Raw genomic sequence first — 21,490 nt, forward strand, 5'->3', positions numbered from 1 at the left:
AAACTGTCCCCCCTCAGTAATGTGTGCCAGCTGCCCACTACCAAGAAACAGAAGCAAAAAATCAAAAAAGTGAAAGAAATAAAAATGACCTACAGCCCATTATCCAGAAGTTGCTCAGGACTTCTACACACACACTGATACTTTATTTTTTTTGCTTAGTGATATATCGTGACCACTTTCCCCTGGCCTATCATGCCTTATCAACATAAGGTGTTCCTTATTAGGACAGCCCTGGAGACTGTATCTTCAAGCCCCCACAACAGAAGCCCTGCCTATCTGTACTCTGCACCATGTGTCCCACACTAACCACGGCACAGTAATCCTTTACAGAGAAAACCTGAGGCCAATGGACTGGCCAAGGTCACCAGCTGGTGCATGGCCCCCACCCTTGGGCAACTCCCTGTGGTCCTAACCTCTGCACTATAGTCTTCCTCCGGCTCTGGGGACTGTCTCCTCTGCTCCCTCTCCAGTCCTGTTCTAGTCATGCCTGCTCTAGTCGGCTGGGCTGCCCACGCTGATGGGGCCTCCTGGCGGCAGGACGGGGTGGGGCCCTATCGCCTCCTGTCCTGCCCCAGCACTCCTGAAGTCCCATCCTAACTGTTCCAGGGTGGGCTATGCCTAGAGAGGAGAGCAGGTGATCTTTCCTGGGCGGGAGGCTCTTCCCTCTCAGAGCAATACCCTGGGCTTCAGTACTGGGCCCCCGATTGAGGTCCTACCAATCAACCTGTGTGAAAGGTCAGCAGTCAATGCCCTCATGAGACAGGAGAGGCTGAACCCTGACAACAAAAGGGACATGACTCAGCTCCCAAGGAGAAAGGTCACAGACCCAGTGAGCAAGACTCTGGAGCCAGTCTGGGTGAGAACTGCTTGCTGTGTGATGTTCAGGTGGTCTCACTGCTTTGAGCCTCAGTTTTGGGTCCAGACCTGATAAGGACATCGGTGTGGTACCCAGGGCAGGCGCCCGAGCACTGTTGCTGCTAACAGCAGGCTCCCATTCCTCAGAAGCTGAAGCCCAACACCAGGCCCATCCTGCCATGCCAGGTCCATGCCCCACCCATGCCCTTGAAGAAGGGTGCTGCTGCAGTCAAGCCCAGGCCAAGAGGTCCCTCCAGCCAAAGCCAGGCCTCTGCCGCCAGGGTGGACGTGGGGGGCGGGGAGAGGGGGGAGGGAGGGAGAGCAAAGCCCCACGCCCTGCTGCAATCCTCCTTTTCTTCCTAACAAGATTTACAAGGAGAATGGGGGAAAGCCCAGGCTCAGGATCAGTGCTCCAGGCAACTGCAGCTTCCTCTACCAGCAGGCGGGGCAGCCCTCACTGTCCCAAGCACCAGTTTTCTCAACAGCTGTGAAATCGGCACCATCGGCACCCCCATTTTCCAGAGGATATGGCGCAGGGTTCTAAGCCCTGACCCAAGGCCAGCTAGGAGGGGGGTTGTACCAGGGCATGAACCCAATCTCCGCCCCTCCCCCATCTACCCCCAGAGCTGGCGGCATTCCAGATGGTGGTGCCAGGGGAGGGCAGCAGTGGCCTGGCCCTCATCAAGGAGACCTACCAGCTCTACAGGGACGACCCTGAGGTGGTGGAGAACTTGTGCCTGCTGCTGGCCTACCTCTCGTCCTACAGTGAGCCCTCCTGAGGCTGGCGGATGGGAGAGGGAAGGAGCTCCATGGAACTGGTGTCAACCCCCACTTTGCAGCTCCCCGACACTCCTGAGTCCTCTGTCATCTGCTGAGCACCCACTACATGCTAGGCACTGCCCTAGCAGAGGGGTGGTGCACGGGGCTCCAGAACCTCAAAGCAGCACTCTCGTGCCAAGCTTAAGTGGATCTGGGACCCATCCTTGTTCTCCTGGCTGGCCAGGGCTCCTGGCGGGGGTCATGGGGGTAGACCCTGGCCTCAGGACCTGCTTTACTCTACCCTCAGAGGAGATCCTGCCAGAACTGGAGTCCAGTGGTATCAATGCCCTGGTCTGGGAGATGAAGAGGCGCTTCACCTCCAGCCTGGTGAGTGGCAGCAGGCCCTCAGTAAAGCAGGCCTCTCACCAGGCCAAAGTCCTCAGACCGGGAACACTGAGTCTGGGGGCCTGGAATAAAGAACTGACCTTGACCTCAACCCACACAGTTTTTAATGACTATTTTCCTGCCTGCCTATTATTACTCCATCAATAGCTGGGCCAAAAGTCAATCTTAAAGGGGAGAAATAATCGGAGAAATAATGAAAGAAAGTTTCCTGTCCACGACCAATGAATTAAGTCACAAATAATTGCTCCTGGACCCCAACACTGTCCATAAAAATAACTTCCTGCTTGTTTCCTCCTTCCAGGAGCTGGTTTCTTATGCAGAAAAAGTGCTCCTGAGGCTGGAGGGGGAGCTGCGTGGCACTGACGCTGGGGAGGACACAGACACCCCAAAGGCCTCCCCACTCCATGTGCGCCCTCCACCCCGGCCCTGAAGTGATTGCCCTTCCCTTCCTTGAGCCACAGCTGGAGCTGCCCTGTGAGCGGAGGCAGTCTTTTCCTGGAGAGTGGGGGGCTATGAATGGTCACCCAGGAGCAGTATGTGTATCACACACTCATTTTAGGTGACTAAAGAGGCCCAAAGCCAGTTCCTGGTGTGTCCGAGTCACCCTGGTGTAGGCTGTGATCGACTGGTAGTGGTACTGAACATGGCTGTCTTTACACACACCTTGTCCCTGGCTGGGCCGTGTGGCAGCAGAGTGGACACAGCAGTCCTTTCAGACCGTTCTAAATAAGGGAGGGGACGGAGCCTCCACAGCACTACTTACAGTGAACACCTGTGTTTACATTCAGCAACACCTGCAGGGCCTTGCACCTTCTCTGTACAGCCAGTGTGACTGGCGGCTACTGATTCTGGTTCCCAGAAAGATCCTCAAACCTGGGCCCAGCCAGAAAAGCTGCAGCCTGGCCCTTGAGCACCCACACAGCTTTCCCAGGCCAAACAGCACAAGGCTAGCACGTGTCTGAGACAAAGACAGGCGCTCACCACCAGGGACAGCAGGGGCCACCGTGCCCTGGCCACCCCTGGACCAATTTAGACAGACAGGAGTGAGTAAGAAACACCTCACAAAGTCCCTCTCAAAGTCCAAATGCCACAGGGAACTCCCCATGCAGCAACTGCCGTGCTGCCAGCTGTGTCTGGGCCCTGAGCCTGACAGGGCTTGCTCCATCACCCGAGACAACAGGGAAGAAGTGGTCACCTGAGAGGAGGCTGCTGAGCACCCAGGCTGCTTTCTGCTCTAGGGACCCCAGGTGACTCCCACCAAAACCCATTGTCAGGTTGGCAGCGACAGCCCAGATGTCGTGTCCTCACTCTGGTGGTCAGTGGACGGCAGTCGCCAGGCACGCCCACAGAGTTTCCTGGCATCTTCCCCTGCCACGGCCCTGCCCACCCTGTCCCCAAACACACACGAGGTCTCAGACCTCAAAGTCACGAGGGAGCAGGACGTTCTCAGTAGCATGCAGGCCACGCCCCCGCTGCCATCATCTTGAAAATGTTTCTCCAGAATCGCCTCTTTGGGGAGACTTGATCTGTCTCCGTGATTTGATCACAACAGCTTTTGGCCTGAGGTGTCACCACAGGATGGTGGGATGGAGCAGCACCAGCAGCAGGGCAGCGTCCCTACATGTTGCCACTGCAGCTGTCTGGGGCGGTCACCTGGGGCGCCTGTCTCTGGCCACACTCTCCCATTCCTTCTTCACAGTGACATAGAGTCTCATTGCTGCCTGGGCATCTTGAATCTGGACGACATAGAACAACACTGACTATCCAGCAGGGTACAAGCATGACCACAGGCCACAGTCCATCCCACAATTGCTAAGCCCATCACGCCAGCCACTGTGCCATGGACCTGCCGTGAGGTGTCAGCAGGATGGTGAGGGAGAAAATGTGCAAAGCGCCAGCATGATGACGCAACCCTTACACACCTCTGTGACACAGACACTCCTGTTTACAGGAGAAGACAGGGAAACCCAAAGAAGTGATGGGACAACATGTGGCCTTCTCAGGTTCGTGAGACAACACCACTCACAGAGGCAGAACAGATAGTGGGCTGGGAACATGATGCCAGGGCACGAGGGCCCAAAGGGCTGACAGCCACACTGTAGGCGGGACTCTGTGCCACAGAAGCAGAGCTGGCCTGAGTCAGGCCTGTCAGGCAAGGGCTGAGGGGCTGCCTGGCCAGGGCCACACAGTCCTACAGGGCATTCAATTTAGACTGGCCACTTTTTCTCCCAATGATTATAATGTAGTAGGTTTTTTTTTTTTTTTTTTTTTTAATTTAATTTTATTTTTTAAAAGACGACTGGTAAGGGGATCTTAACCCTTGACTTGGTGTTGTCAACACCACACTCTCCCAAGTGAGCCACGGGCCGACCCTATATTTGTGTTAAATTTTAATCATTCTATAAGCATGCTCTGCCGCTTCATTATTTCTGGACCAATGGCCTCCTAAAAAAGAAGTTGCCCAAGCCCCACCTCGTCCAAGTCTGACATCAGGTGACACACGCCTGGTTTCGAGTCAGAAATGGCCCCAAATCTCAAGGACTATCTCCCAAGGACACACTCACCGAACAGTGCTCTGCCTGCTGGACCCTGATCCCTAGGATTTTCTCTGACAGTAGCTTCAGAGACGGTCTTCCACTCTGCAAAGGGAGATAGCATGCAAGTTGCTGTGTGGGTCTCTGCAGGCTCTGGCCTGGGGGGGCCTCTGTCTGAGTGGGGGTACTTCACCAGGCAGGGAGCTGGCTACTGAGCCCCAGCCCAAGTTACCTGTCACCTGCCTTTCACTGGAAGTGACCGTGGCATTTGAGGCTGCAGCCACCAGCCCAGAGACTGGTGAGAACCCCTGACCCATCAGCAAAGGGAGGGCCAGGGAGGAATCAGTGTCTCTGTCCTCCATGCTCACTTCAAGAGGGGCATCCCTGCCCGTGCCATCCTGCACTTACCTGTGACCCATCACAGAGATTAGAGTGAAACAATCTGCCCCCAATACGCTCATTTTTAAAGCTGGCAATTAGCAGAACCCTGCTTTTTCTTTTAGGATTCCTTTTAGTTTTAAAGCTTAGAAGGAAGAATAAAAACAAAACCCCATTAACCAGCAAGTCGGCCACTGGGACCGGTACCAGCACAACAGAAGGACAGTGCGCTGGGCCATGCGCATTGTGAGTACCTTCACTTGGCTCTTGAAAGGTTTGTATTTCTGTGTGTCCCGAATCTTCTTTTTTGGATGATCAAGAAACAGTACCTAGAAGAAGAAAATATAATGACGATCATTTTCATTTCTAGTTTGTAGCAGTGGAGCCCCCTTCCCCCCCCAATAATATCTTACAGGGAATCCCAGTATATAACACACATGCATAAAAAATTACTGATATGAATTTTAACTTCTGAAACAAAGGCATCACATAAACTTAATAAGAACCACATTAAAAAAAAATCTTGAAATTAGGAAGAAGGAGGGAAACAGTCCCCGATGAACCAGCAGCCACCTTATTCCTGTGCTTTGAGTTGGTTCTGCACATCAGGAAGTTAGAAATGCTAACGGTTTTCAACAGCTAATCTTGCATCCTCAGCATGGACTTCAAGAGAGACTTAAACAGGAGTCTACACAAGTTAGTCATGAGGGACAGAACCATGGTCAGGAGGGAGGAGACCACCACGGTGGCAGTCTCCAAGGGTGATATGATACAAAAGTGGGCAGGTGACTTTTTGTTAGTTTTTAATAGCAAAACATTTATTTTCAAAGCAAATTAGAGCCAACATTTAGAGGTTCCTGAGACATCTCTGAGGACTCTAGGGCTCTAAGGAACACTGAACAGCCAGAGTACCGTGGGCCCCACCCAGGAAGGACTATCTGCTGTGCTTTCTGCCCAGGTGGTCCCCATCAGCAGAGACCCTAAAGGAAGAGGCTGTAGGCCATGCCCTCTGGATGCTGGAAGTGGACTCTCCAAGCTCACCCACCCGCTGCCCACTGAGCTGGCCAACATGGCCACCTAAGGAAATGCCTCCCCATCCAGTTCCCCGCCTAGCTGGGTGGCAGGTGGAGAGGCGGCAGCAGCCTGGCTCTGCCGACGTGGAGTGCACTGGAGCAGTGGGTAGGGGCCCTGGCGCTGGTCTGCGTTTGCACCAGTTCCACCATGTTGCCACTCGGGCACACCACTTGACCTCATTATAAAACAGGCATAAGCACCTGAGGCATTGTTTAAAGAACTGAACAAGATCTGCACTATAGAAAGTGTCCAGCATGGCTTCCAGAACAGAGCAGGAACTCATGAGTGACTTTTTTTTTTTTTTAAAGATGACCAGTAAGGGGATCTTAACCCTTGACTTGGAGTTGTCAGCACCACACTCTCCCAAGTGAGTTAACCGCCCATCCCTATATGGGATCCAAACCCTCGGCATTGGTGTCATCAGCACCACACTCTCCCAAGTGAGCCACAGGCTGGCCCTCATTAATGGTTTTGCTATTCACACTAGAGTAGTCCCAACATAGGGCACAAATTCAAAAACAACCAGAAAACCCCATGACGACGCTTCTGCAGACAGACAGCATGAGCGTGTGCATGTAACACGCACTAAAGAGCCACTGGGCCCTAAGTTCCCAGGAGGCCCCTGGAGCCCAGTACCTTCAGATCGTTATGCAGAGCATGTCCAACTAGAATTCTGCCCCTCAGCATTTCTGCCACTTCCTTCTGAACAACTTCGAGTTTTTCTCCTGAAAATCAAAACAAACAAGTGGCTTTTAGCAACATATAAATCACTATCATTCTCTATGAGGGAGGCCCCCTTCCACCCCCAGTCAGACCTGAGACCACAGGCCAGGCCTGCAATGCCACAACTGATGGGTGACTTGGGGCCACCACACCCACCCACCAGGGAGAAGCGCCTTGTGGGCTATGGCAGGAGAGGAGGGAAAATGGTGTTTAAGACACAGCAAATTACTGCACAGCCTGCAAATGCTTGTCATGGTCCACAAGGAGTGCACAGGTCGAGAGTAACAGAAATTCCTGGGGCCATTTGACAGGGTAGTTCTGACGGCTGAATCAGATAATAAAAGACCGGGGCTTGTACTTTATGACTTTCCAATGGAAATGAAACAAGACTAGCCCTCCCCCACCCCAGTGGGAGACACACTGCCCTAGACCCCAGGCTCCAGAGGCGGCTCTGCCTGCCTTCTCACAGCAGATACCCTTGGCGGACCACCCCACCTCCAACCTCACTTGTGAGAGTACCCTCGCCCACCCTACACCCACGGGGAGTGGCCAGCAACCACAGCAACGAGGCTTGCACTACGCGGCTCTGCTTGCCCTGGCCTGAGCTGAGCAGACCAAGCATGGCCCAACACAAGCAGGACAAGCCTCTCTCCCAGGAATGGAACTAAGAAATGCTGGTCAGTCTAATAGTCTGAAGATGGTGGGGCCGCCTTGCCGGCTGTGTGCACCAGAAGCAGCAGAGTAGGGCAGTGTGTGGACAGAGAACAGAGAGGTGCAGGGAAGAGATCACGTGGCCTCAGTCTTCAAAGGTCTCCAGGATCTCTCCAGGTCCCCAGCCTTGGAGCCATCCTGGGTGCCCCATTCTCTCACACCCCACACATGCTCAACCTCCAGCTGTGTCCAGGGTTGGGTCACTTCTGGTCACTTCTTACAGTCACCTCCCTGACCCAGGTTACCACCAGCTCAAACCTCTTAACACAAGCCGTCCTGTTTCCACATTCATCGCCCTACAGTCTGTTCTCAATGTCACAGCCACAGGAACCTGCTAGAACCTAAGGCAGACCAGACCTCTCACTGCTCACAAGGGTCCACGAAACCCTATGATCCATCCTCCCCACCCCCTTCTCACCCCCCACTGGCCTCGTTCCTGGTCATCTCACACTCCACTTCTGTCCCTACTGCCACACAGTATGAAACAATTCAAGAGCACCGTCCTGGTCTTCAGGTCAGAGGATGAGAGGCGCTGAAATGCAAGACCTGAATGGCATGATGGCCAGTGAAAACCCACTCCCCAGGAGTGGGAAGATGTGTTGGGGCACTTGCTATGGTGAGTGTTCTTGAACAGAAGAGGGAATGCAAGGGAGGAGAAGGAATCCCGTTACCACGTTCCTTCCCGTGTTCACGAGCTGCAGATGACGTACCCTGCTTGAGGTTCTCAGGCTGTACCCCGCTGACCGCTGTCCTGTAGTCCGTCACAGGCTGGGTCGGCTTGATGTACTTGTCGTATACACACTTCCCGTGCTGGTTCACGATGGACACGCGGGCGGCCACACTCTCCTCCCCCTTGGGGCCCACGCCCACCATCTCACAATCCATGGCCAAGGCTTTCGTCAGGCTGAAGGGGAACCAACGGCTCCAGTGTAATCAACATGGCAGGACCCAGCACTAGGGAATCCCTGGACTAAGCACTCGCACAGAAAAGCTCTCTGCCCGTCACTACTGCGCACCCACGTGATAAACTCTGTGTGGCCCCAGTTCTTAGGATCCCGGGAGTCACCTGCCCTGTTCAGCCTCTTCCTTGAAGAGCCCCCGCCCTCCACAGCCACGCACACCCAGCAGCCGGCTCCCGCACCCACGTACCCACTGGAGGCCTGCTCTTTCACCAGGGTGACACTGCTTTCACTCCAACCCAGCTGTTTTCTTGCTATCTTGGCTGCCTCTGGGCCTATGGCAGCTTCGATATCTGCCGGGTCAACATCATCAAACCAGATGTCTTCCCTAAAAGGCAAAGACAAGAACAGGCTGACCAACAGAAGGCCCTGGTCTGAGTGTCGGGGTTGGACTCCATGGTGCTGACAGGCTGACTGTGCAGGTCAGTGGAGGAGTGACACAGGGTCTGCTCCTCCCACGTCAGGCCCCACATGCCAGGCAGCTGGCCCAGCTGCTCCTGTGATTTTGATCATCTTAGCACTTCTTATCACTTTCCTTTTTAATTAGAAGATACCCTTACTATCCAAGATTTAGGAACTACAGATAAACACAAAGAATATAAAACAGAAACCACCCAGCTGTAATGAATGCTAACATTTTCTTATTAATTACAAAAGTAATAGGTTCATTGCCAATTAGGAAACACAGCTAAACACAATGACTATAAAATGGAAACACAGAACCCTACCCAGGTATGACCGCTAATGTCTTCACGTCTTGCTCTCCGTACTTGGATGCCTACACAGGCATATAAATACTTGCCTGGTGAATTCCATCTCTCAGGCTCAGCTCCAATGCCATCTCCTTAGAAAAGCTTCTCCTGACCCCACAGAATGGACACACTCCTCTTGCCATGTGCTCCCATACCTTCTCCCCCATTGGAATGACCTTGACCACACTTACGCAATCACTGAAACAATTACAGCCGACTGTCTCTCCCACTTGTCTACAAGCATCAGGAGGGAAGGGCCAGGCCCATCTTGCTGAAGGCTCTATTCCAGACAGCCTACCTAGTGCAACATACAGGTGACACTCAACCTGTTTGTTCCTTCGACCTTCAGTAACCATGTCCTGAACATCCAGGCAACAGGAAGCCAGCCTATGACTTACAAACATGTCACCTTCAGTTGAGCCATCCAGAGATGGCCACTGACTGGCCATCCCCACCTGAGTGCCCATCATAGTGTTTATTAAATAATCACCAAGCACACCACATCTCAATCTTCTTGTGACACCACAGATGACTACACTGGGGTGCACAGGGTGTCACGAGCTTGTCCCAAACCACCCCAACTGGCAAGAGGCAGGACCAGGTTTCGCACTCGGGTCTTTCTGGCTTCGGCACCCATTCATTCCACAAATTTCTACTGGTGCCTACAGTGCTCGGCTCTGTTATACCACTTCTGAAGACACGAGGACGACAGCGACTGTGGGACAAGCCCTGCCTTTGTTATGCCTATACGCTAGTGGAAAGCACTAAGTAAACACAGAAACAAATATCATCAGGGTAAGGTGACGGAGAGGCTATAGTGGAGCCTCCCAGTCCCACGGCCTTTGTAAGGGGACAGGCCTTGGTCAGTCAAGTCACTGTGCTTTTGCTCTCTGTGGTGAAGCCAACTGAAGCTGGGGTGGCAGAAGAGGTTGTGCCAGTCACCACAGCCGAGACTCAGGCAGAGACGGCCAATACTTACTCAGTGGGCAGGGCTGGAGCTGAGGCTGCAGCCGGCTCCGTAGCTTTCCGCTTCTTATGCTTGATGTCCCCTCGTTTCTTAGAAATGTCACTTGTGCTTTTCTTGGTTCCTTTCTCACTGTGTCCATTGGCCTTTGTGTGAGGTGGTAGCACTTTCCTGCTTGTCTTAGGTCCTGAAGGAGCAGAGCCCCCAGTGGCTGCTGGGCCTTTTTCTGCCGGCATCTCATCTCCCTTTGCTGTATCTGAGACTTCTCTTCTGTTTTGCTGGATAATTTCAGGCTGCTTTTTGGAACCCATCTGACAGATAGCAAGAGGCTCTTCTGGGGCTTGTGATTTTTGTTTCAGCAGCTAATGGGACCCAAAATAAAATACATGCACATTTTAATTTGGAAATTACGCACAAGTTGAAAAAATTTGTGTGTGTGTACGTACATATACACACACACATTGATTACATCTATATACACTTCCTTCTCTTTTTGGCAGCTGGCCAGTACAGGGAACCGAACCCTGACCTTGATGCTATAAAGCTGTGCTCTAACCAGCTGAGCTAACTGGTGAGCCCCTGTATACCATTCCTATGAGCATCACTGAAATTCGTTTTCAAATGGTTTGGAAAAAGCCCTTCACACCCATAAGTCACTTGTGGTGAAATACTTTTTCTTTGCTTATCTTATTATAATACATAACTTTACAATTGCTCCTTCATTCCTACAAAATTTCGAACTCATATTCTACACCTTAAGTACCTGTTGAGTGACTGAACACTACAGACCACTTCACTGTGAGCCTGAGGGGATGGATGATAAGCAGCCTGTTTTCAATAGTTAATTTTAGAGTTCCTTCCCTTACAGCTTAGGCCAACACTCTGGGTGCCCACAAACCACTTCCCTTACAAGATTTCTTGGTTTGCTCTTGCTCTGAGGGTTTGAGGAAGAGGGAGAGGTGTATTCAATGAACAGAAAAGCTTTTGTCACACTGGAAGTGGCTGAAGGTCTGCTAGGAGCCACAGTTCTGTTCTCACCCAAGTGGAGGTCCTCTGAGGTCTTGGAGCCCAGTGTCCCCCATGCTCAACTTCTCAGCTGGCTGTTCTGAACCATGGTTAAGACCTTGGTACATGGCAACCAGATGAGAGATGACAAGGTGGGTTCCTACTTACCCGTTCTCGTAATAGTTAAAGAACCAATGGATTTGCTTTCTTGCACAAATTAGAGAAAATTCAAACTTTTCCTTACAGTAAACATCCCTTTCACTCAATTTTGCTTTACTTTCTTGGGAGAAAGAGTTAGTGCTCAAGAAGTCATACAGAGCTCTAGGGTTGCCATGAGGATCTGACTGGTCCTGTATGTCAAAACATTTGTAATTCCTGATAATTTGTTAATTAAAATAAATTTAAAATTTCTAATAATTTATTAGTAACGCCCACCGCATGATATTGGGCGAAACGTTAGGAGGCCCGAGAAGTTATTTATCCTCTCTCTTGCTCGCTCAGTCTCTACAATACACTCCAGAAAACTGTGGAAGAGACTTGGAAGGTCGACAGCAGCAAAGAGCACAAACTCGAGTCAGAACGTGTGACTGCATCCCAGTTCCGCCGTCTGCTTAGCTGTGTGACCTCAGGCCAGGTTCCTTAAACTCTCTGAGCCTCATCTGGGAAACAGGGTGTAACAGCAGCTAACTGCAGGAGACGAGGTAAGAATCTGAGTGAGGCCCATGGAGCGGGTCTGGCACGGGGCAGCGGGTTTGAGTGGGTCCCCGCTGCAAGCTTGGATAATGTATTTAACCTTCTGGGCCTATTTCCTCATCTGCAAAACGGAGAGGACAGAAGTGACTGCCTCACTGTGCTGTCACCGGGATGATATAAGCGCGCGCACAGACCCCATCGCGGAGTGTCTGACGTTGTCAAGCCCTGTCCCTTCCACATCCCGGGACTGGGCCCCGTGCCCGTGCCGCTGTCTGCACCGCTTGCCCCACGTCCTGCCTCCGCGGGCCTCGCGACCTCACCTCCTGCAGAGCTTTCCAGTTTCGGGAAAAGTCCTGTGGGGCCTTTGGAGGTCGCATCGCGACAAGGCCTGGGTCGCGTCCCGGCTTCCTGCTTGCTTCTCGCGCTTTGTTCCTCCACGACCTTTTCTTCTTGCTGTTCTTCCTCCGAGTGAGCACCGCGACAAGGCCCGGCGCGGCCCCGGGGTGGCTCGGGGCGCCCTCGGCGGCCGGGACCCTCACCATGCCGGCCCCGTCCCCCGGAGAGCGGCGGCCAGAACACGCCTGGTCGGCGACGACGTCACCCGCCGCGGCGACGCGGGTCCGGGACCGGCCCCGGCAGCGACGCCGCACGCTCCCCACACGGCTCAGCGCGCACGTGCGCCACCACTGCCCGGAAGTGCTCTGTCTCCGCGACCGGCTGGAAACAGGGCTCCCGCGCCTGGTTCCGCACGGCCGCAGCGGGCCGGGCTGCCGGCCCGCACGGGAAGAGGGTGCCGCCCTAGCGAGCTGAGGCCCGGCTCGGCGACCTAGGCTCGTGCTGGGGAATCCCGGGATCTCGCCGAGGTCCGGTGGGAACGAGAAGTGCGGAGGCCGGAAGGGCACCGGGGGGCCGCTGTCGGTGTAGCACCGCGGCGGGCGGCCGAAAGCGGGGAGCCGGCCGGGTTGCAGAGCCGGGGACGTCACGGCCGCGGGCTCACGGCGGCTCCCGCCGTCGCGGGACCCTCTTCTTCCAGAGGCAGCGGGGAAATTGAGGGCCAGGCTCGCGAGCCGTTCCCCCCAGTCACACAACCTGGTTTGCCCAGGGCCGTAGGGCTGCAAAGGCGTTTCAGCAATACCGATAAGACAGTCAAGGACTATTGTAACGACAGTGACAGTGCGCAGCGTTTTCTGTAAAGGCAGCGATAGGAATGAGCCCCAGCACGCCGTGCTTGGCCGACGACACCTCGATCATCACCCCCGGGGGCCTCTGCAGGTGGAGCTTACGTTCGCGTGTCCGTAGGGCCTGCAGGGATGTCCGACCACGAGTCGGCAAGTGGAGGAGATGGCTGTGATAGCAGGGCTGCAGTGGGGACGATGAGATGAGACGGGGTGCTCAGGGGTGCCGGGTACCGTGGAGTGGGAGGCCAGGACGCAGGCGGCTGCTGGACACCAGAGCCCTTCCAAATTTGCTCAAAACGCAGGAATCCAGATAAAGAACAATGTTTGCATTATTGAGGACATACCTGTACTAGAAAAATTGTTGTTTATCTGAAAATCAAGTTTAACTGGGCATCCTGACTTTTAGTTTCTAACTGTAGCAACCTTAAACGGGAGGCCACCTAGCTTGAGGAAGGCCTCTTTGAGGAGGTGACGCCTGAGCTGACACTTGAATGTGAAGACCAGGGTCAGAGAGAACAGCACTGCATTCGAGGGATGGAAGGAAGGCTGGTGTGGCTAAAGCTCTGTGAGCAAAGGGGGAAGTGATGGAGATGCTGGGGCCAGACTGCAGGTTATAGAGCCTTGCAGCCTGCAGGAAGGACATTTCCTTCCTGCAATTTGGACATTTTATTCCAGGGGCTAAGGGAAGCAATCCTTTGTTTTAAAGCAGAGGAGTGACACAGTCTGATTTACGTTTTTTTGTTTTTGTTTTTGCTTAAAAGGTGACTGGTAAGGGGATCGTAACCCTTGACTTGGTGTCGTCAGCACCACGCTCTCCCAAGTGAGCTAACTGGCCATCCCTATAGAGGGATCTGAACCCGTGGCCTTGGTGTTATCAGCACCACACTCTCCCAAGGGAGCCACAGGCCGGAGATGACTGCAGCTTCTTCGTGAGAATTGTGATGGGAGAGGGGAGTGAGAGGGAAAACAGGGAGACTAGTTAGGAGGCTATAATAGACACTCGTGCCAGCGATGATGCAGCTTCAATCAGGGCGATATGTCAGCTTGGGACTCCAGGAAGCAGTCACAGAGACAGTGTTAGAAGTGCAAAACATTATTGGGTCACTCAGTTTACCTACTAAGAGAGAAAAAGAAAAACAACATTATTGGGGCCTGTGAGAGATCAAGGAGATGATGGAGGATGGGCAGGGAGCGCCTTCAGATCATGATGCTGGTCTGACGCCTGTGAAAGAAAAGCAGGAAGGACGCAGGAGTGGGCAGGGAGAGCTCAGACCACAGTGCAGATGTGATGAGGTTTGGGCCAACCCAACAGGGAGCTCTGGGGCAGAGACTGCCTATTACAAGAATCTCCCATTGGAAAGAAGTTTCCAGGCCCTAGTGTCCCCTCCTGTGTTGTCATTGGCTAGTGGCTGCCAGGAAAGGGTATGGTCTTAGCAGATCACCAACTGCGTGGCAAGTTCTTCATTGAAGGGAGATCTGAGCATCACAGAAGTCAGGAGGAAAGAACAGACCGTGTCAAATGCAGCTGAAAGGCTGAGAGAGATGAGGACAGAGGTGGGAGCTGGATGTGGCATTGTGGTTATTGGAGACCTTTTTCTTTTGGCGGCTGGCAGGCACAAGGATTGAACCTTGGACCTTGGTGTTATCATCACCACACTCTAACCAACTAAGCAAATTGGCCAGCCCTATTGGTGACCTTTTTAAGAACAATTTCAATGGAATATGGGAATAGGAGGCGAGGAAGTGGAGACAGCCCTTTTCCAGTTCTTAAAGAGAGGGAGAAATGGGGCTATGGCAGGAGGACAGTGGGGTCAAGGGGAGGTTGTTGGTTTCAATCGAGAGACATAAGAGTTTGTGTGTGCTGATGGGAGGGACCCAATTACTGGGATCTCAACATCTAAGCATGCCGCCTTCTCCAAGGGCCTTCCTGACCTTCCTTTATAAAACTGCAACCTCCCCGCCTGTTGCCATATCTTTATCTTGCTATATTCTTCTCCATAACACTTACCACCTTTGAACATACCATACAATGTACGTGTCTAGTGAGTTTGTTGTCTACTCTCTTCACTAGAATTTAAACTTCAAGAGGCTGAGGTTGATGTGTGGCTGGCCCATGGCTGCTTTCCTGATGACTAGCACAGTGCCTGGCCTGTTGCAGGGGCTCGATCAAACATTTGTCAGCTGAAGAAAAAAATGAATGAGTCTAGGGGAGGGGCAGAGTCTAATGATGCAGGACGGGGAGAGAACGGCAGGAGCAACTTCTCGGAGAAGGCAAGAAGGTGGGAGGGGGCCCAGGGCAGGCTGGCCCAGCTTGGATGGTAGGCATGTCCTCCTGATGACAGCGGAGGAGAGGGGATGCATTTTTAGCAGTGGGAAGACAATGGCAAACCCCCTTGGCGGGGGGCAGGAGTTGGGGGGGGAGGGAGGTAAAAGATTAGTTTGGAGTGTGTGAATGAGAACCTTCCAGGGGAGCTGGTAGGATTGCTAGGGGGTTTTGACAATGAATGCAGAGAACTCAGCCTGGTTCTGTGACTCTCCCCATCAGCAGGTGAAGAATAGATGGATAGTTGAGCTCAAGGGGGAATCAGCTGAGCCCAGACATTGGAGGAAGTGAGGCAAGGGCATGGGAGGGTTTGCCAGGGAGTGAGTACAGGGAGGGTGTGGAGTCTACACTGGGTGAGGAGTGGAATGAGGACAGGGGAGCAGGCAGGTTGCTGGGGGGCAGAACTGTAATTACTTTGGCTATCTCATTGGTCAGATGAGAACAGGGACTCCTGAGAGGCAGCCTGAGAACCCAGCATTCCATGTGAACCCATGTGTCCAGGTTTCTGGTCCAGTGCTCCCTCCTGCTCTGGACTAGACTGCTTGGCCCAGCCCCTTCGCAGGAGGCTGGTGTGCACAGCTGGCGGGTTCTCCAGGATGCGGGACCAGCTTCGGGGTGCTCTGGACTGGGGGCCATCCCGGAGCATGGCCCAGGGTGCAGCTGGAGGCTCTGCGGGCCGCCCACCCCACGGTCCCTGCCTGGGAGGACGTTCCTGAAAGTAAACACCGCCTACTCCTCCTGCCCAGTGAGTGCGCCTGCCACGCTCCACGCAGACCAAGCTCCCAGTCTCCAGGCCCCCTCACCCTCCACAGGCTGGCTTTGCTGAGGATGAGCGAGCTTCACCCCTGGGCCAGATGCCCCCCTTTCTGTGTGGCCAGCGTCGGGAGAATCCTCACTTGTGCCTTGTTTCTCCTGGGTTGCTGGGGACTCTCCGATTTCCAGCAGGTGGGCTCAATGGCAGGAGCTGCGGTGTTTGGGAGCCTCTGGGGGCTGAAGGCGGGTCGCCTGGGAGGAGGGGGTATGACCTTCTAGCTGGCCACATCAGCCTCAGAGTCGTACTGGGCAGAGGAATCTGAGATTGGGGTTTTGGGGTTCGGCCTCTCAGCTCTGCCTGCTCTTGTGGTGGAGATGAACAGACAGACATCTGTTTGTCCTTAACCCATGGGGGCTGCTCTTCTCTGCCTCTCCCTCCCATCTCTGACTCTCCTCTGCTCCCTGGTCTTGCTTGCCCCCCACCTCCCTTTTGCTTCTTTTTGTCTCCTAGGGTTTTCTTCAGGCTTTGGAGCCAGAGGAGGTATTGTCTTACTTTGGCCCTGATGCTACCTTAAAAGGTACTTGTCCTGGGGTCTTCTCTGCCAGGGGAGTTACTCAGGACCTGTGGGGGTATTTCACCATTGAGTCAGTGGTCTGGGATTTTTGGTGGAACTGGTGGGAGGAGGGCAGAGAAGCTGCAGTCTCCCCTGTTAACTGACTTTGTTATTTCCTGCTGAGTTGATAAGAGCTGGTCTGGGTGTTCTGGCTGAGCTGGGTTCTGACCTCAGGATTCTGTTAAATTCTCAAGGGAATGGTCACTAATTGGCTGGTCCCTTTTGCCCCATGGTTTCTGTTGTGCTGGGTGACTTTCAGGAAATCTTGTGGTTTTTGCCCATGGATGTAAATATTTATTCCTTCTGTGGGAAACAAGACAGGCGCTGGATCGAGCTCCCACGAAGCCCCCAGAGGCCTTTCCCCCATCCCTTGCAGGCTGCATCTGTGAACTCTTCTGGCCAGCCCCCTTTCTGAGTAGGGTGACTTTGGTCAAAAGGCTTGTGGGGGCCAGAGACAGGCAGGCTAGTGGTCAGGGTGGAGAGAATTTGGGGATGTTCCCACTTGTGAGCCGGCTTCTCTGTGGTCTGGGTGGGATGCACACGGCTGGGTCCCCGGGGCATGCTAGAGGGCCAGGTGGGGCTGACTCCAGGTATGGCGGCCAGAACCTTATGTTCTGTGGATCGCATACCCCAGGTTCTCCAGCTCTGTCCCTCCTGGAAGGTTGGAGACCATTGCCTGGAGTCCCCGAGCCCTCTGGGGGCTACCTTGGGAGAAGGACAGTAAGGATTGGCCTGGCTCTTGCTTTCCACAGAGACCCAGAGGCTCCACTGGGTTCACTCTCCTGTTGGGTTCAGGATGTTACTCGTGAAGCACCTGTTTCCCAGCTGAGACTGTTTGCTGCACACTGGCTGGACCCCTGGCCAAAGCCTAGGGAGCAGAGGCAACCTGCTGTCCTCCACCCTTGAGTGGGGAAGAGTGGGACTCAACACAGGCCCCCAATTCCAGGCCAGTGCTCCTCCCCACTAATTCTCACAAAGGGGAGTGACTTCAGGCCCCCAACCCCTGGGCAGGAGGACCCGGGAGGGACTGAGCAGGGGTGAGCAGGCAGCTCCTGTCTCCTGCAGTGCCCCAATTCGACGTGGTCCTGCTCACCTGCATCTGCGAGGACAGGCCCGGGGGACCTCCCTGCATGGCAACACGCTGCTCTATGAGTGCCCTGGGGGAGCACTTCACCTTCTCCTTCTGGCCAGAGCTGGGCCTCCTTGCCCCCTCCTTCACCAGCGAGCTTGTGGTGAACGCCTCCCTCCGGCTGCTGAGGGGACCCCACAACCACTGCTTCACGGGAGGCCGAGCCCTGATGCCCCCGGGTGCAGTGGCCAGGGTCACATATTGCATGGGCCACTTGGTGAGTGGGGGCTTGGGCTGGCGTCAGAGAGAGGTTGTGGCTGGGGGGACCCCTGGTGTGAAGGTGTCACCCTGTTAATCCCCTACCATGCTGCCCAATGTCATGACAATGACACTATACTCCATCTTTACCTAATGTCAAACCCCATGAGGGGCATGTTCTACAGAGGGAAACAGAGGCTACGATAAGCCAGGCAAGTGTCCTATGCCTACCCAGTTAGCAGGTGGCAGAGTCAGGTGTAAATCTAGGTGTGTCAACTCCCCAGGGAACTGGAGAACAAAAGGAGCTTGGGCCTTGGAGTTGGAGCTCTGAGTTCAGATCCCAGTTCTGCACTCACTGAAGAGGACCTCAGACCAGTCCCTCAGACTGGGTCTCAGTGGCTCCACCTGCCTCTTGGGCTGTTGTAAGACCTGGTGTCACATGTCCATACAAAGTGTGTCAGTGCATCACTTGTAGGAAGCACTCAGTAAGCCAGAGCCATTTATATCATCATGCATGATGCTGCATCATGGTTCCTGGATTGGGAAGCCCCAATTTGGCCAGAATAGATGCCATTCAATTTGATGCCACAGACCTAGGTAGTCCCTTGAGGCCCTTTCCATCCTGTACACACGGGACCCCAGCAGGGCCTTTTTATAGGCTGAGTGCATGAACACGGATGGGAGATTGGGTGGGGGTGCTGGTAGTATGTGGTTGGTGGCTGGCCCAGTCCCAGAGGGGCATGGCTCCCTAGCTGTCCCCCAAAGATGGGCTTGTAGTCTCTGGACTTGGGGAGGAGCCCTTGGAGAGGGCTCAGGGCAAGTCCATGCCCAGTGCTATGATGGCCCAGAGAGTCCCCTCCTGCAGGGGTGTCAGTGGTCCTCTTGGCAGGGAGATGTGCTGTACATTTGAGGCTGCTCTCTCTCCTCCAGGAGGGTGATGTCCTGGTGGGCATGGACAGACTGTACGTCCAGCCAGTGAGGAGGCAGCACTGGCAGCTGGTGCCTTATTGGGGTGGCGCTCAGCTCCACCTGATCCACAGGCTCTCTCCCACAGTCTCCACAGCCCCCACGGCCCCAGGGGTCATACAAGGTACAGCTCCTGGGAGAGGGAGGGTAGGGCTGCTATTGGGGACAGCTCTAGGGGAGGCTAGGCAAAATGCCCCAACACCAATAGACGCAGCTTCTTTAGGATGCAGGGGAGAGCCCAGTGCAGGGGCAGCCGCATGATGACATGCGGTCACCAGCTATGCCCCTGGACTGGACTGTCTACTTGGTAGACCTCCTGCCTATGAGCAGCTCCCCCATCCCCCCAGTTTACGAAGGACATTCCCAGACATGGGCTGTCTTTGGAGTCCCACAGCCCTGGCATGGGCAGGACAGGGGCTCTGATATTCCCCCTGTTGCAGATGGAAACCCAGCATCTTGGAGACGGGACATAGGCACTTCAAACCCACCTGACAGCTCCAGGGCACAGCCAGAATCTGCTGCCTCCCAGGCCTGGCTGTTGCCCTTTGCCAGTCTGCATCTGGGTGCAAGTAGGGTGGCACCTTGGGCTTTGCTTGCTTTTTGAGGTGACCCTGTTCCCCACATGTGCCCTGAGGGGTGTCCAGGAGGCAGAGGAGGGGCTGGGGGCTTTGGTCAGAGCCATGGGGCAGTGGGAGGCTTGTCTTGACAGGGTGACCTGAAAATAGCCACAACAGCTCCTCCTGGGTCTTGTCCTTTTGCATGTCCCCAAGTGCCCAGTCACTAGTGGGATCTGGGCCCTCAGGGCTGCGGTGAAATGTGACACTGACTTCAGAAGTTCCTCCTTCCAAGACCTGATGGCCTCTCGCCGTTAGCTCTCCAGCACCCACTTTCTAAAAGCTTTGCCCTCAGCCCTCCCCCCTTTCCCCTCCAGGCCGCCCTCCTTCCCCTCACCTCCGCCTCCGGAGAGGGGCTGCAGGGGGCATCCTGCACCTGGAGCTGCTGGTGGCCGTGGGCCCCGACGTCTACCAGGCTCACCAGGAGGACACGGAGCGCTACGTGCTCACCAACCTCAACATCGTGAGTGCTCCGTGGGGAGCCGCCCCCATGGACGGCGCTGGTCTGCACAGGGAGGCCGACTCAGGGTCTCTGGTGGGGCCATGGGGGGCTGTCCTCGTGAATCCTAGGACACAATGCTCTCACAGCCAGGGCTTGTGACCAAACGTCAGCGGGCTGGTTTATTCGGTAGTTTGAACTCAGTGGGTTGAACTTGAGTGTAAACCTGAGGCTGTGGTCTGAAAGACAAGAAAGTCAGCAAGGATACAGGTGGTTTCACCAACCTAACTATCAAGTTCAAGCTAACACACTCTACGAAATGCTGCACAAAACAGCTAGAGAATGTATCCGCGAAACATGCACAGAAACGACTGTGTTCTAGGCTGGAGGGGAATTTCCACAAACGGTGAGGAATCAGCACCATACAGATCACATCTATCCACCACAGCGCAGTGAGGTTAGACATGATAGGAAGAAACTTACGACATGCATTAGCTGAAAAAGTTTTAAAAATTCCATCTAACTAGACTTTAGGAACGCACAGGAAATTAGTTTCAGCCAATGACTGATAACTCCAGGCTCCTCCCCATCCCTTTGGTCTGCTCCAGGGATGGGGAAGGGGCGTGAGGCGGTGCTGAGGGTGGGGCAGTGCTGCCACCTCTTAGTAAGTTGGCCCTGAAGGGTGTGTCTGGTTCCGGCCACAGGCAGCTCCCTCGAGAACATAGGGTACTCAGCACCACCTCATCCCAGCCTCAGGCCTGGTCACCTATTTTGGACAAAAGGAGAAGCTCCCTCCACCATTCACCTCGCCAGTCTTGGAGCCTGAGGCCCTCCAACTCCTCACCGTCCCCAGGTGTTCTCTCTGCCTCCCACCCTGCGGGGGGTCTAGGTGACAGCCACCCACACCCCTGTGGTCCCTCCATGTACAGACTTGGTCCAAGTTCAGGATAAGATGCTTAGGTTTTCTGCCTGCAAGCCTGAAGGTGATGTTTCTTCTAAGTCATTGGAAAACCATTGTTTTCAAGTTTCGGGATCCCCTCCAATTCTAACATGATGAACCTCAGCATGGAAGCCCATTCCTCCTCTGGTCATTGTGTTTCATGAGGACCGGCTGGGGAGCGGATGTAAGACCTGCTCCTACCAGGTGGCACCTATGGTGGTAATGGCCATTGTCACCACTGGATATCAGCCTTGTGCCAGGGACTTTACAGCTACGTTGTTCCCAAGTCTGCCAACAACCAGGGAAAGCTTTAACTCCATTTTACAGATGAGGAAACCGAGGCTCAGAGGGTAGTTAACAGGATCTTGAACATACAGGTAGGAAGTGGTAAAGCTTGGATTCAAACTCAGGCCAGCCAAGGCCAGCGATGAGCCATGCTCTCTCTCTCGGGTGCCACGTCTAATTTAGAGGACAAACTGGTGCCAACAACCACAATACCTGTCAACTACGATTGGCATCCCGGC

The 21,490-nt window shown here is 54.2% G+C and overlaps 3 protein-coding genes across 3 annotated transcripts in view; 2 read left to right on the top strand and 1 right to left on the bottom strand.

The window, feature by feature from the left end:
• The window catches only part of STKLD1 (serine/threonine kinase like domain containing 1), a 28,790-nt gene extending 25,284 nt beyond the window's left edge, over nucleotides 1-3,506 (top strand). The window contains exons 17-20 of the mRNA XM_063081632.1: nucleotides 1,480-1,620; nucleotides 1,922-2,001; nucleotides 2,321-2,425; nucleotides 3,258-3,506. Coding sequence (XP_062937702.1) covers nucleotides 1,480-1,620; nucleotides 1,922-2,001; nucleotides 2,321-2,425; nucleotides 3,258-3,506 — 575 coding nt within the window. The remainder of the gene's footprint in view (nucleotides 1-1,479; nucleotides 1,621-1,921; nucleotides 2,002-2,320; nucleotides 2,426-3,257) is intronic.
• On the bottom strand, nucleotides 111-12,490 carry REXO4 (REX4 homolog, 3'-5' exonuclease). The gene is given in 9 exon segments (XM_063082039.1): nucleotides 111-3,674; nucleotides 3,677-3,755; nucleotides 4,584-4,658; nucleotides 5,186-5,260; nucleotides 6,642-6,730; nucleotides 8,150-8,343; nucleotides 8,589-8,726; nucleotides 10,130-10,476; nucleotides 12,133-12,490. Coding segments are annotated over 9 exon segments (1,257 nt in total). The 5' UTR covers nucleotides 12,355-12,490; the 3' UTR covers nucleotides 111-3,636.
• A 3,482-nt stretch (nucleotides 12,491-15,972) lies between these two features.
• The window catches only part of ADAMTS13 (ADAM metallopeptidase with thrombospondin type 1 motif 13), a 30,588-nt gene continuing 25,070 nt past the window's right edge, over nucleotides 15,973-21,490 (top strand). Inside the window, exons 1-3 of the mRNA XM_063082080.1 lie at nucleotides 15,973-16,258; nucleotides 16,578-16,644; nucleotides 19,905-20,050. Of these exons, the coding sequence (XP_062938150.1) occupies nucleotides 16,142-16,258; nucleotides 16,578-16,644; nucleotides 19,905-20,050 (330 nt within the window). The 5' untranslated portion in view covers nucleotides 15,973-16,141. The remainder of the gene's footprint in view (nucleotides 16,259-16,577; nucleotides 16,645-19,904; nucleotides 20,051-21,490) is intronic.

Source organism: Cynocephalus volans, chromosome 17 (assembly GCF_027409185.1).
Source record: "Cynocephalus volans isolate mCynVol1 chromosome 17, mCynVol1.pri, whole genome shotgun sequence".
NCBI classification, from domain to species: Eukaryota; Metazoa; Chordata; class Mammalia; order Dermoptera; family Cynocephalidae; genus Cynocephalus; species Cynocephalus volans.